This window comes from Phascolarctos cinereus, unplaced genomic scaffold (genome assembly GCF_003287225.1).
Source record: "Phascolarctos cinereus isolate Bilbo 61053 unplaced genomic scaffold, phaCin_HiC Scaffold_726;HRSCAF=1367, whole genome shotgun sequence".
Lineage (NCBI taxonomy): Eukaryota > Metazoa > Chordata > Mammalia > Diprotodontia > Phascolarctidae > Phascolarctos > Phascolarctos cinereus.
This window is the reverse complement of record NW_027556098.1, coordinates 42,580,146-42,592,782: the sequence shown is the minus strand read 5'-3', so window position 1 is coordinate 42,592,782 and position 12,637 is coordinate 42,580,146. Positions and strand designations below refer to the sequence as shown.

Below are 12,637 nucleotides of genomic sequence, written 5' to 3'. Positions count from 1 at the left end.
TGGAGGGGGGTGCTACTTGAAAGAAGCCAGGGAGGTCAGTAGTCAGAGTAGAGGAGAGAGAGCATTCCAGGCATGAGGTACAGCCAGAGAGAATGCCTAGAGCTGAGAGATGGAGTGTCTTGTTTGTAGAATAGCTAGGAAGCCAGTGTCACTGGATGGGAGAATATGTGATGGGGAGTAAGGTATAACAAGACTGGAAAGGTAGGAGGGGACTAGGTTATGAAGAGCTTTGAGTGCCAAACAGAGCATTTTGTATTTGCTCCTGGAGGTAATAGGAGGCCACTAGGATTAATTAAGTATGGGTGGGTGGGTGACGTGATCAGACCTGTGCTTAGGAAAATCACTTTGGTGGCTGAATGGAGGATGGATTGAAGTGGGGCGAGACTTGATGCAGGCAGACCAAACAGGTATGATAAGGGCCTTCGCTAGAATGGGGGAGAGAAGGGAGCATATTTGAGAGGTGTTGCAAATGTGAAATCAACAAGCCTTGGCAACAACTTGGCTCATTGGTTCTCAGGGTATACCATTAATAGTAATGCTTCTTTATTGTCACTTCAGTTGATAAAACCACATCCATTTCTCGTACTGAAACCTTTTAAAAGTGTCAAAGACTTTAGTGGCAAGAACTTTTTTGGGTCTTCAGTAGCTGTGGCTGCAGCTCCTGAAGGGAGAGTTGCCAAGTCAGATCTCTACAGGGGTCACTCCCCTGGATAATGGCTGCAGGCCAGGCTTGGAAGTAAGGCTTTGGGTGGAGGAGATGGCAGGGAACCTCTCCTGTTCCTGTTGCTCATGAACCCAGGGTCCTGGGCAAGTCACTTAACCTCTTGTTTGCTTTAGTTTCCTCAACTGTAAAAAATGGGGATAATAATAACACCTACCTGCAGAGTTGTAGAGTCAAATGAGATAGTATTTGTAAAGCATTTAGCACAGTGCCTGGCATATAATAAGCACCATATAAATGCTTATTCCCTTCCCTGAGCTGCCTCCACCAATATCTGAGTGGAGATGGAGGTCGAGGTGGTGCTTGGCAGCTCCTGTCTCTCTCTCTCAGGGTGCATTGCACCTTCAAAAAGGGAAGGCAGTATACATTTAATGTAAAAATCAGCCAACTCACACAGATGCCATTCAAATTTGTGATTAGAATTAGGCCAGTTGGCTAGAGTCAGATTATATAGAGCCTTGAAACTATAGAATTCAGACATTGTTTGGTAGGCAATGAAGATTCAGTGATGGTTTATGAACGGTGGAATGATTCCTAACTTCTCAGAATGAGAAGATTTGTATATTAGGAATATTCCTCTGATAACAGTATATAGGATAGATTAGCTAGAAGGAGATCCTAGAGACAGAAAGAATGGGGATTTTAACAGTATTCCAGATGAGATATTGGGATCTGGAATAGTGTGCTGGCAGTTGGATGAACAATGATGAAAAACATGGCAGAAGTAGATCTGGCAGGACTTGGCATATGATTAAATGTAGACAGAAAGGCAAGAATAAAAAGTGACATGGATGACAGCATGTTAGCCATTAAAGGAAAAAGAGAAATCAAGAAGAGGAATATGTATCTGGGGGAAAATAAGTTGCTTTGGGCATATCAGAGGTTTCAGTGGGAGATCTAGGTTGCAAGTCTTGGCTTGGGGCAGGAGATACAGATTTTAGAATCATCTTCCATAGCTTAAGCTATGGAAGAAAGGAGAGAAAAAAAGTAAGGAAGGAACTAACCCATTATTTGCAAGATGCTCTTCTAAGTGCTTTACAAAAATTATCTTCTTTGATCCTCACAACAACAACAATAGGTGCTATTATTATTCTGATTTGACAGTTGAAGAAACTGAGACAGACAGGTCAAGTGATAATAGGTTAAGTGACTTGCCCAGGGCTTACATAACTAGTAAATGTCTAAGGCTTGATTTGAATTCAGGTCCATTTTACTCCAGAATCAGTTCTCTACCCACTGTGCCACCTAGCTGCCTCTGTGAATTGGCTTGTCGAGAGAAAGAATATTGAAAAAGAAAATAAGATAGAGGGTAGGAAAAAATATCATCTAACTAAGTAGCCAGACAAGTAGTAGATGTAGGAGAAGACCAAGGAAAGAAAAGAAAATATAATAGAATTGAGATGACTAGAGAGCCTCCAGAAAGATAATGTCATGTGTTGCAGAGAGGGTAAGGAAGATGAGAACGGAGGAGGGGCTGTTGGGTTTGGCACTCCAGAAAACAGAGAAAGCAGTTTCAATGAAGTGGTGGTAATGGAAACCAAATTGCAAGTGATGAGGAAGTGTGCTTGTTCAGCAAGCACAAACTGCTTCAGAGCATCTTTTGTTCTGAAACAAAGAAGATGGGTTGGTAGCTTGAAGGGGTAGATGAATTGAAAGAAAGAGTTATTTAAGGATAGAGGGAACAAATGTATACCCAAGAAGGGAAGGAGCTAGAATAGGGGAAGAAATTGAAAATGTAAGAGAACAAATTATCACAGAGATCAGAGTAATTAAAAGTGTAATTCCTCAAATAGGGCAGCGAGGTACATTGGATAGAGCACCAGGCCTAAAATCAGGAAGACCTGAGTTCAAAATCAACCTCAAACACTAGCTGTTTGACCTTGGACAAGTCACTTAACCCTGTTTGCCTCAGTTTCCCCATTTGTAAAATGAGCTGGAGAAGGAATGGCAAAGCCCTCAAGTATCTCTTTTAAGAAAACCTCAAATAAGGTCACAAAGAATCAGACACAACTAAAAATGACTGAAAATTTCCACAAATAAACCAGGATCTATAGAACAGGAAATGAGGTAATTTTTAATGATAGACAATAGTTAGTTATTAAAAGATACAGGTGAAAAAAGACTATTCCCCTAGCTTCATCAAAAGGAAGCCCAGTACACAAAGAAAAAAATTCAACTCAATTCAACAAGTATTTATTAAAAGCCTATTATATACAAAGCACTGTACTAGTCCTTGGGGATACAAAGACAAAAAATGGAAACACATTTTGCCTTTAAGGTTCTGGCAAAGTTTGTTAGAATTTATTGCCAGCTACTACCCTAGTCCAATCCCTTATCACTTCTCACATAGACTATAGCAATGGTCTTCTAATTGGTTTTCCTTCTTCAAGTCTCTTACTCTTCCAGTCATTTATCTACCACTGATTTATTTGACATGTAGTTTTGACCATATCACTCCCCTGCTCAGTACAAGTCATGGGTCTCTATTACCTCCAGAATCAAATATAAAGTCCTGTTTGTCATGTTAAGCTCTTTAGAGCCTGACTCTGTCCTACCTTTTCCATTCTTCTTATTCTTTACTACCGTCCACATATACTACAATCCAGCTTCATTGCCCTACTTACTGTTCCTTTTAGATAACAATTCATCTCCCACCTCCATGCCTTTTCACTAACTGTCTCCATGACTGGAATGCTTTCCTTCCTCACTTTGATCTCTTAGTTTCCTTGGCTTCCTTTAAAAATCAACTCAAAGAGACTGGTTGTAAAAATTCTTTCCCAGTTTTCTACCTTCCTTCTAATCTTAGTTGCATTGGCTTTGTTTGTGCAAAAACTTTTCAATTTAATGTAATCAAAATTAACCATTTTGCTTTTCACAATGTTCTCTATCTCCTGTTGGGTCATGAATTCTTCTGTTCTCCATAGATCTGATAGGTAAACTATTCCTTGTTCTCCCAGTTTGCTTATGGTAACAGCCTTTATATATAAGTCCTGAACCCATTTTGACTTTATTTTGGTATATGGTATGAGATTTGGGTCTATGCCTAGTTTCTGCCATACTCTTTTCCAGTTTTCTCAGCAGTTTTTTTCAAAGAGTGGGTTCTTATCCCAGAAGCTGGGGTCTTTGGGTTTATCAAATAATAGATTACTATAGTCATTGACTACTGTGTCTTGCATATTTAACCTATTCCACTGATCCACCTCCCTATTTCTTAGCCAGTACCAGGCAGTTTTGATGATTGCTGCTTTAGAATACAATTTAAGATCTGGAATTGCTAGGCCACCTTCCCCTGCATTTCTTTTCATTAGTTCCTTTGATATTCTAGACCTTTTGTTTTTCCAAATGAATCTTGTTATTATTTTTCTAACTCTATAAAATAATCTTTGGTAGTTTGATTGGTATGGCACTGAATAAGTAAATTAACTTAGGTAGGATTGTCATTTTTATTATATTAGCTCGGCCTACCCATGAGCAACTGATGTTTTTCCAGTTATTTAGATCTGATTTTATTTGTGTGAAAAGTGTTTTGTAATTGTGTTCATAGAGTTCCTGGGTTTGTTTCAGGAGGTAGACTCCTAAAAATTTTATAATGTCTACAGTAAGTTTTTCTACAGTAATGATTTCTCTTTCTATCTCTTGCTGTTGGGCTTTTTTGGTAATATATAGAAATGCCGATGATTTATGTGGATTTATTTTATAGCCTGCAACTTTGCTAAAGTTGTTTATTATTTCAAGTAGTTTTTTACTTGATTCTCTAGGATTCTCTAAGTATATCATCATGTCATCTGCAAAGAGTGATAGCTTTGTTTCTTCTTTGCCTATTCCAATACCTTCAATTTCTTTTTCTTCTCTTATGGCTACAGCTAACCTTTCTAGCCTGTCTTATCGAGATCAGGACCATTAATGTAATGTGTAATGCCTTCAGTTTTCCCTCCTCTGCACTTCAAAAATGCTATGTATCTTCAGCCATTTTCTTTCCCTTTTCTTCCATCTTGGAAAAGAGGTGGTTCTTTTCTTTGTCAAGGCTAACTCCTTCACCTATGTCTTTGATTCCATATCTTACTACTTTGCTCCAAGATGCTGCTCCATCAGTGTACCTGGGGAACCACACAGAGGCACCTATGTTTGGTGCACATTTTCAGTTGTATCCAACTCTTTGTGACCCCATTTATGGTTTTCTTGACAGATATTGGCATGGTTTGCCATTTTCTTCTCCAGCTCATTTAAAAGATGGGGAAACTGAGGCAAACAAGGTTAAGTGACTCTCCAAGGTCACATAGCTAATAAGTGTCTGGGGCCAGATTTGAACGCCACAAAGATTAGTCTTCCAGAATTCAGATCCAGTACTCTATCCATTATGCCATGTAGGTATATCTTGTTTATGCCTAGTTATATCTTGCATATACCTAGTTATTTTCATTGTTTTGTTCCCCATTAGAATGTGGGCTTCTTGATAGGAGTGACTGTTTTTGTCTTTTGTATCCTCAGAACTTAGCACAGTGCCTAGGACATAGTAAGTGCTTAATAAATACTTTTTTTTTTGGACAAAATGTGGGAGTCATATGGGTGCTTCCAGTCTATTAATTACTTTAAACTATACCTATGTGCACCAAACATAGGTGCCTCTGTGTGGTTCCCCAGGTACATTGATGGAGCAGCATCTTGGAGCAAAGTAGTAAGATATGGAATCAAAGACATAGGTGAAGGAGTTAGCCTTGACAAAGAGAAGAACCACCTCTTTTCCAAGATGGAAGAAAAGGAAAAGAAAATGGCTGAAGATACATAGCATTTCTGAAGTGCAGAGGAGGGAAAGTTGAAGGGCATTACGCATTACATTAATGGTCTTGATCTCGATAAAATAGAAGGTGCCCATCTATGGTTAGGTGGACATTTGAGAAGGGAGGAAGGTGGATATCTTGGCAAATGATATGCTGGCAAAAGAATGTTTGTAGTCCCTTGGAGTTTATTGTAATAGAATGTAGTCTGCACCTTCTGTAGTCCCTGTCCCTTTCCACTTCACAGTTGACATTTGACACAAATCTGAAATATTATCACTTTGTATTACAAGGTTATTTCTAAACTTAAAGTCTAATTCATAGGTCCCCAAACTCTTTGTGAGAAGGAAGCTAATTTTTTATTTCTCCAAAGTCTTGAGTTCACTCTGTCAGGTTAAGCACTCAGATGATGGTGATATCTTTTAAAAGTTTGGTAGCAGATTGACTGCAAGGGAAGAAGATAGAAGGAAGCAGTCTTTAACTACGACTCCCTTTACTCCTAGGAATTCAGCCAAGCTACACAGGGGTCATGGTGGCAGCGTATTGCCTTGCCAGCCAGGTAATGTTGTCAGGTTGCAGTTAATTACCAAATGGTCAATTGTGATCTACAGGCTGATGAACCATGTTCTGAAACAGATTCTTAGACTTTTTTTTTATGTCATGGACCCCTTAGTAGTCTGGTGAACCAAATGGACTCCTCAGAAAAATGTTCTCAAAACCATAAATTCAAAGATATAGAATTATAATTACAATTCTATTGAAATTCAGTTATAAAAATATTTTTAAAACAAGTTCACAGAACCCCGGTTAAGAACTCTTGCTCTAAAGCAGGCCTGCACAACTTACAGCCTGTGGGCTCCTTGCAGAAAATGTAGGGGGAAACATCCTTTGTATGTAGAGGAAATCCTCTGGTGTGTTGTAAGTGCCTGTGGACTGCAGGTTGTGCAGGCCTGCCCTAAAGGGACCCCTATTCAGATAATATAGTGGTATCTTCATTTTGCAGGTGAAGAAAATGAGGCATAAAAGAAATGATATCTTCTTACTAGCTGTGTGACCCTGGGCAAGTCACTTAACCTCAACTGCCTAAAAATAAAAAAAATTAAAAAAGAAAAAAAGAAAGAAATGATTTCTTGCCTGATATTGTAAGCAAATTAGAGAAACTAGCATGGCAATAAAAGTCTTCTGATTCCAGTTCAAGTATTCTATACTCTAGATAATCCTACCTGATCTCAACATTGAAATTTTTTTTTTCCTTTACTCATGCATATATATTTTTCTTCTTTTCTATCTCTAGAGCTCTAAAGTCCTGGCTAAGAAAGAACTTCTTTATGTGCCCCTTATTGGCTGGACGTGGTACTTTCTAGAAATTGTATTCTGCAAAAGAAAGTGGGAAGAAGACAGGAATACTGTTATTGAAGGATTAAAACGTTTGTCTGACTATCCTGAGTACATGTGGGTAAGTGTTTGCAGGGTTCACAATTCCACATCAGCTAGTTGCTAGATGAGGGGGGACATTTTTTAGTTAGAAAACAGGGTCTTAAAAATAATTTGTGTTAAAGTTGAATATCTTGGCTTTTACATGTGGTAATCTATAAATATCATTTAAAAGCAAATTTATGAAAGAGTATAACTTCATTACATAGTCATATAAAATTAATTGTTATTCAGTATTCTATAACAAATACAAAAACCCTACTGCAAATGAAAAGGTAAACTGTACGTTTTTAGAAACATCATGAAAGGTAATCACATGTCTCTGGTAAGCAGAATTAAAGCCCGTCCCAATAATGGGAAAAAAAAAGTTCTTTGCCTTTAAATTTATTTAAAGTTTTTGAAAAGTATAAGGTTTCCAAGTTTAAAGAGTAAAAACTAAATAAGAACCTTCTAAAGACCTCACTAAAAAAAAAAAGGTCTTGTGTAACTTTGGGCAATGCTTTTTAACTATTAGCATATGAAATCAGCAAACTACTGTTGGCCCGTGCTTTTCCTGAATTTGGTGCAGAGCTAGCCCTAGGGCTGCTTGTGGCAGGACAGGAGGGGATAGGAATGTTCCTCTTCCTCAGAGAGGAAAAGTGCCTCCTCTTGAAACTTTATCTTGCCAGCCCAGTTCTGGAGGCATTAGCAGTAAGAAAATGGATAACCTAAGGTGTTTTATTTTGTGAAATTTTTTTTTAATCTCGTCAGAAAGATAGTTGATCAACATCACCAACCAAGTGGCCCAGCTAAGATTATTCTTCAGAGATAACTTCTCTTTTTAATGGCTTTATTATTAGAAAGGAAAAAAACAATTTTCCTCTGTGCATGGAGGGCACATATCACCTGTACTTCACGTGTCTGATTTTTAGCATCTGTCTTGAAAAGTCCGGTGCAGAAGGAGATTGACTAAAAGTAGTTTAGGGGAATCATTTGTGGACATTAGTAATCTGTACTCTGCCTGATGTGGTATGAATACCCTGGCTAGTCAAAAAATGAACTGGATGTCTCAAAGCCTCAGATTTAACTATGGCTTTTCTAAGTCAAGTCCTGTTGCTAGCCAGTGGAATGCTTTTTTATTCCACTTATATAACTAGAAAAAAAAGTTCCTTTCCAAAGAGATACCTGGAAGTTTCATAAGTTTTAAGCTAAAAAAACTTTTAGAAACAACCTAGTCCAAACTCCTCATTTTACTGTAGTAATTCAGGCTTTCATCCATTTTCTTTAAGACTATTGCAGTAACAGGGGGCAGCTAGGTGGCACAGTGGATAGAGCACTGGCCCTGAAGTCAGGAGGACCTGAGTTCAAATCCGGCCTCAGACCAAACACTTGACACTTACTAGCTGTGTGACCCTGGGCAAGTCACTTAACCCCAATTGCCCTTAAAAAAAAAGACTATTGCAGTAACCTCCTAATTGGTCCTGGCTCTTTCCAATGCATTCTACACTCAGCTGCCAAAATAACCTTTCAGAACCTCAAATCAGACTCCATTACTCTCCTGCCTGAAAATTCTGAAGGCTTCCTATTGCTTTTAGGATGAAACCCAGACTCCTCAGTTGTTTGTCACGATACTCTCCTTCACAAATTGTACCCTCCAGCCAGCCAGCTGCTAGCTGCTCCTGAACACCACATTCCATCCCTGCATTGGCACAGGCCATTCCCCCATACCATGAATGTTCCCTCTCTTCTTCCCTGCCTCTCAGAATCCTTGACTTCCTTCAAGGCAAAGCTCAGGTGATATATCCTGATTTCCTGATCTTCCCCTGTCCCAAGTTAGTGCTCTCTCTCTCACTTTACCTTATGTATTGCTTACTTGTGTAAATGTTGTACCCTCTTCTCCCTGCCCCAAAGATAATGTTTTTTTTAAATTTTTTTTCCTTAGTATCTAACATAGCACCTTGTGCACGATAGGTGCCCAATAAATATCAGTTGAATTGAATTGAGTTGAAATAGAAGAAATTATTGGATAGAAATATATAAGGCTCATCTGTCTATAAGACCAATAATATATGATCCCCAAGAGAGTAATGATCAAAGGACAAGAACAGTTTTTGCTTTATTTATTTATTTGTTTGTTTGTTTTGTTGAGGCAGTTGGGGTTAAGTGACTTGCCCAGAGTCACACAGCTAGTAAGTGTTAATTCTGAGATCGGATTTGAACTCAGGTCCTCCTGACTCTGGGCCCCGTGCTCTATCCACTGCACCACCTAGCTGCCCCATAAGAATAGTTTTTAGAAGAGGAAAAATAAAATGATAGTTTTCTAATAATCTTAGATACATTTCTAAGTTTTCTAATAATTTAGATACGTTTCTAATAAATTTTTTAAAAGTTAATTTATTTTGATTTATCAACCATCACTTTCATAAGCTTTTGAATTTAAAATTTTTCTCCCCCTCACTCCCTACCTCCCTCACCAAGACAGTGCACAATCTGATATGGGCTATACATATACATTCCTATTAAACATATTTTCACATTAGTGATGTAAGTAAGAATTAGAACCAATAGGAGGAACCACCAGAAAGAGGAAGCAAAACACAACAGAAGAAAAAAAATAGCTAATAGTATGCTTCAATCTGCATTCAAACTCCATAGTTCTTTCTTTGGATGTGGATAGCATTTTATATCATGAGGCCTTTGGAGATGTGTTAGATCCTTGCGTTGCTGAGAAGGGTTAAGTTTATCAATATTAGTCATCATACAGTGTGTCTGTTACTGTGTACAATGTTCTCCTGGTTCTGCTCACTTCACTCAGCATCAGTCCACAACAAGTCTTTCCAGGTTTTTCTGAAGTCAGCCTCTTCATCATTTCTTATAGCACAATAGTATTCCGTTACATTCATATACCACAACTTGCTCAGCCATTCCCCAATTGATGGGTATCCACTCAATTTCCAGTTCTTTGCCACCACAAAAAGAGCTGCTATGAATATTTTTGTACATGTGGGTCCTTTTCCCATTTGTATGATCTCTTTGGGGATATAGCCCTAGAAGTGCTATTGTTGGGTCAAAGGGCATGCACATTTTTATAGCCCTTTTGGCATAGTTCCAAATTGCTCTCCAAAATGGTTGGATCATTTCACAACTCCACCAACAATATATTAGTGTTCCAATTTTCCCACATCTTCTCTAACATTTATCATTTTCCTATTTTATCATGTTAGCCAATCTGATAGGTGTGATGTGGTACCTCAGAGTTGTTTTGATTTGCATTTCTCTAATTAATAGTGATTTAGAGCATTTTTTCATATTTAATTTCTTCATCTGAGAACTGCCTGTTCATATCCTTTGACCATTTATTAATTGGGGATCTAATAATTTTTAAAAATCAAATTAGGAAGACTCTGTTAAGAAAAGTTATTTTCTAAGATGTATTTACTGGGTTTCTTTTTTGTATTCTCTGTCCTAGTTTCTCTTGTATTGTGAAGGAACTCGATTCACAGAGACAAAGCATCGAATTAGTATGGAAGTGGCTGAATCTAAGGGATTACCCAAACTCAAATATCATTTGTTGCCCAGAACCAAAGGCTTCACCACTGCAGTTCAGTGTCTCAGGGGAACAGGTAAGGACAAGTTCCTGTTGGCTGATTTCCTCAGGTTACACAGGGTTTTCAGGCTTGCCCTTCCTAGATGATCACTAGGCAACAGTGCCATTTCTTTGCCAGACTTTGGAATTGGGGTTAGATATGGTGACCACATTAGTAGAGGGGGCTCCCAATGAAGAACTTCCTCTATCAAAACAGATCTGCACCTTCTGTGTAGCTTAGAGTGTTAGAGTGACCTGCCAGGAGCACCGAGAGGTCAAGGGACCTGCCCAGGGTCTCACAGTCAGAGTCTCAGAGGCAGGAGTGGAACCCAGGTCTTCCCAACTCCAGTGATTGTTCTCTGTTCACTTTGCCGTGCTGCCTGTCAGGCATCAGGGTTAACATGAAATAATTTATGTCAAAAAGTCTTAATCGTATTTAAAAAGAAAAAAAAACCGTGATGAATGGGTGTGCATTAAGTGTTTGGATTTGTTTTACTTTTGACTTTTTCTGTAGTGTTATTTAAGGTTTGTTTAAGGGTGAAAGCCAGTGTCCTGGCTGTCCTGCAGTGAATTTACTTGATCCTTCTTTCTAACTACAGTTGCAGCAGTCTATGATGTAACACTCAATTTCAGAGGAAACAAGAATCCATCGTTACTAGGGATCCTTTATGGAAAGAAGTATGAAGCAGATATGTGCGTGAGGTGAGCGAGATGTGGGCATGAGTGGCTGCAGGATTGCAGGCTGATCAGTATTCCCTCCCACCACACCTATCCTTCCATTCCCTCTTCCGTTTCTCTTGGAGCTTCTGCTCCTGTATCCAAGCTGTCAAGATTAATACCAGCCTCGAGACTTTGTCAGTGGCTAGATGCAAATGAAAAAAGTAGGGGCTGAAGAAGAGTCATGCAGAAAAATGCTGAGGTGTACAACATTTCTCCAGCAATCTCTTTATTGACCAAACTGGAAATCTGGTGTGTGTGTCTACTCCGTTCTAAAGGTGATTTAGCCTGTCTCTCTGTCATCGCTTGTACTTTCTGCTGCCCAAATGTCCTTAATTTTCTAATTCCCCCTACATATGTGTCTGCCATTTGATCTTCGAATCCCTCTCACATAATTAAGCTAGCCCTCTTTCCTGGGATCTGTGTAGATCCTTAATTTCCACCTTACCTCGGTTTACTTCCTCTCCTGCCTCACACGAAGCGATCCCTTGTAACATTTACTTCCTATACTCGAAAGCAGAAACATAAGACAAAGAAAGAAAAATTCTCTGACCCTAATAATTCTGTAATGACTAAGACATACCTAATTTGATTTTGGTTGTAGATAATATGATGATGACGTAGCCCATTTGATTATATTACCCTGTACCACCAGTGCTTTCCTCTTATTTCAGTTTGGGACCTTGCTCCCCTTTCCCCTTAATATTCCCAAAATTAATCTCTGTGCCAGGTTACCATGTGTGGAGTACATCACCCATAAAGGACTTTTGAATCTGTAGAACTGAAGGATTTACACCATACAGAATAGCCTTTGTAATGCTATAGGGTTTCCTGGAAACTCTTAATTAAAACATTATACAACAGCCTGATAGCGATGGATTTTCATTTCCTTAAATAATCCTAGATAGCTGCTAAATAATCAGGCCACAGAGTTTGAAATTCAGCACCAGTGATTCATCTATCCCTTTTCATGGCACATTTCTAAGGAAATACAAAATTAATCTCGACCTAGATGTAGATTTTTTGTTCAGTGATAGAATTTCCATATTGCAAGTATTTCCTTCTATCTCTCTTGCTAAGTCAAATAGTCAAGACTTAGGAGTAGTAAGGTGTCCAAAGCCATATTTGAAGGTTCTTTTGGCCTTTATGTGGAAATCACTAAGATCCTCATATTGACAGTCAAACCTTTTAGTTTCTTTTGATTTAAAATCACAGGTTATGCAAATACCAAAATAGCCTTATCTAAAAAAAGTGGATTGTCTGGATTTCTTATTACTTGCTACTGCTCTAAACATCTATAGGCTCATGAATTTTTTTTTTACCTGAGAGATACTGACATATCTTTTTACCTACAGAACACCTGCCATCTCCAGCAAAATGCTATTTAATTCAACTTTGTATTATTAATTCAAGTTTTGTCCACTA

The 12,637-nt window shown here is 38.5% G+C and overlaps 1 protein-coding gene across 4 annotated transcripts in view; it reads left to right on the top strand.

Moving 5' to 3' along the window:
* The window catches only part of AGPAT3 (1-acylglycerol-3-phosphate O-acyltransferase 3), a 165,719-nt gene that overhangs the window by 143,186 nt on the left and 9,896 nt on the right, over positions 1-12,637 (top strand). For all 4 annotated transcript variants that reach the window (XM_020973855.2, XM_020973856.2, XM_078146496.1 and 1 more), the window contains exons 4-6: positions 6,791-6,952; positions 10,379-10,532; positions 11,095-11,197. In XM_020973855.2, coding sequence (XP_020829514.1) covers positions 6,791-6,952; positions 10,379-10,532; positions 11,095-11,197 — 419 coding nt within the window. The remainder of the gene's footprint in view (positions 1-6,790; positions 6,953-10,378; positions 10,533-11,094; positions 11,198-12,637) is intronic.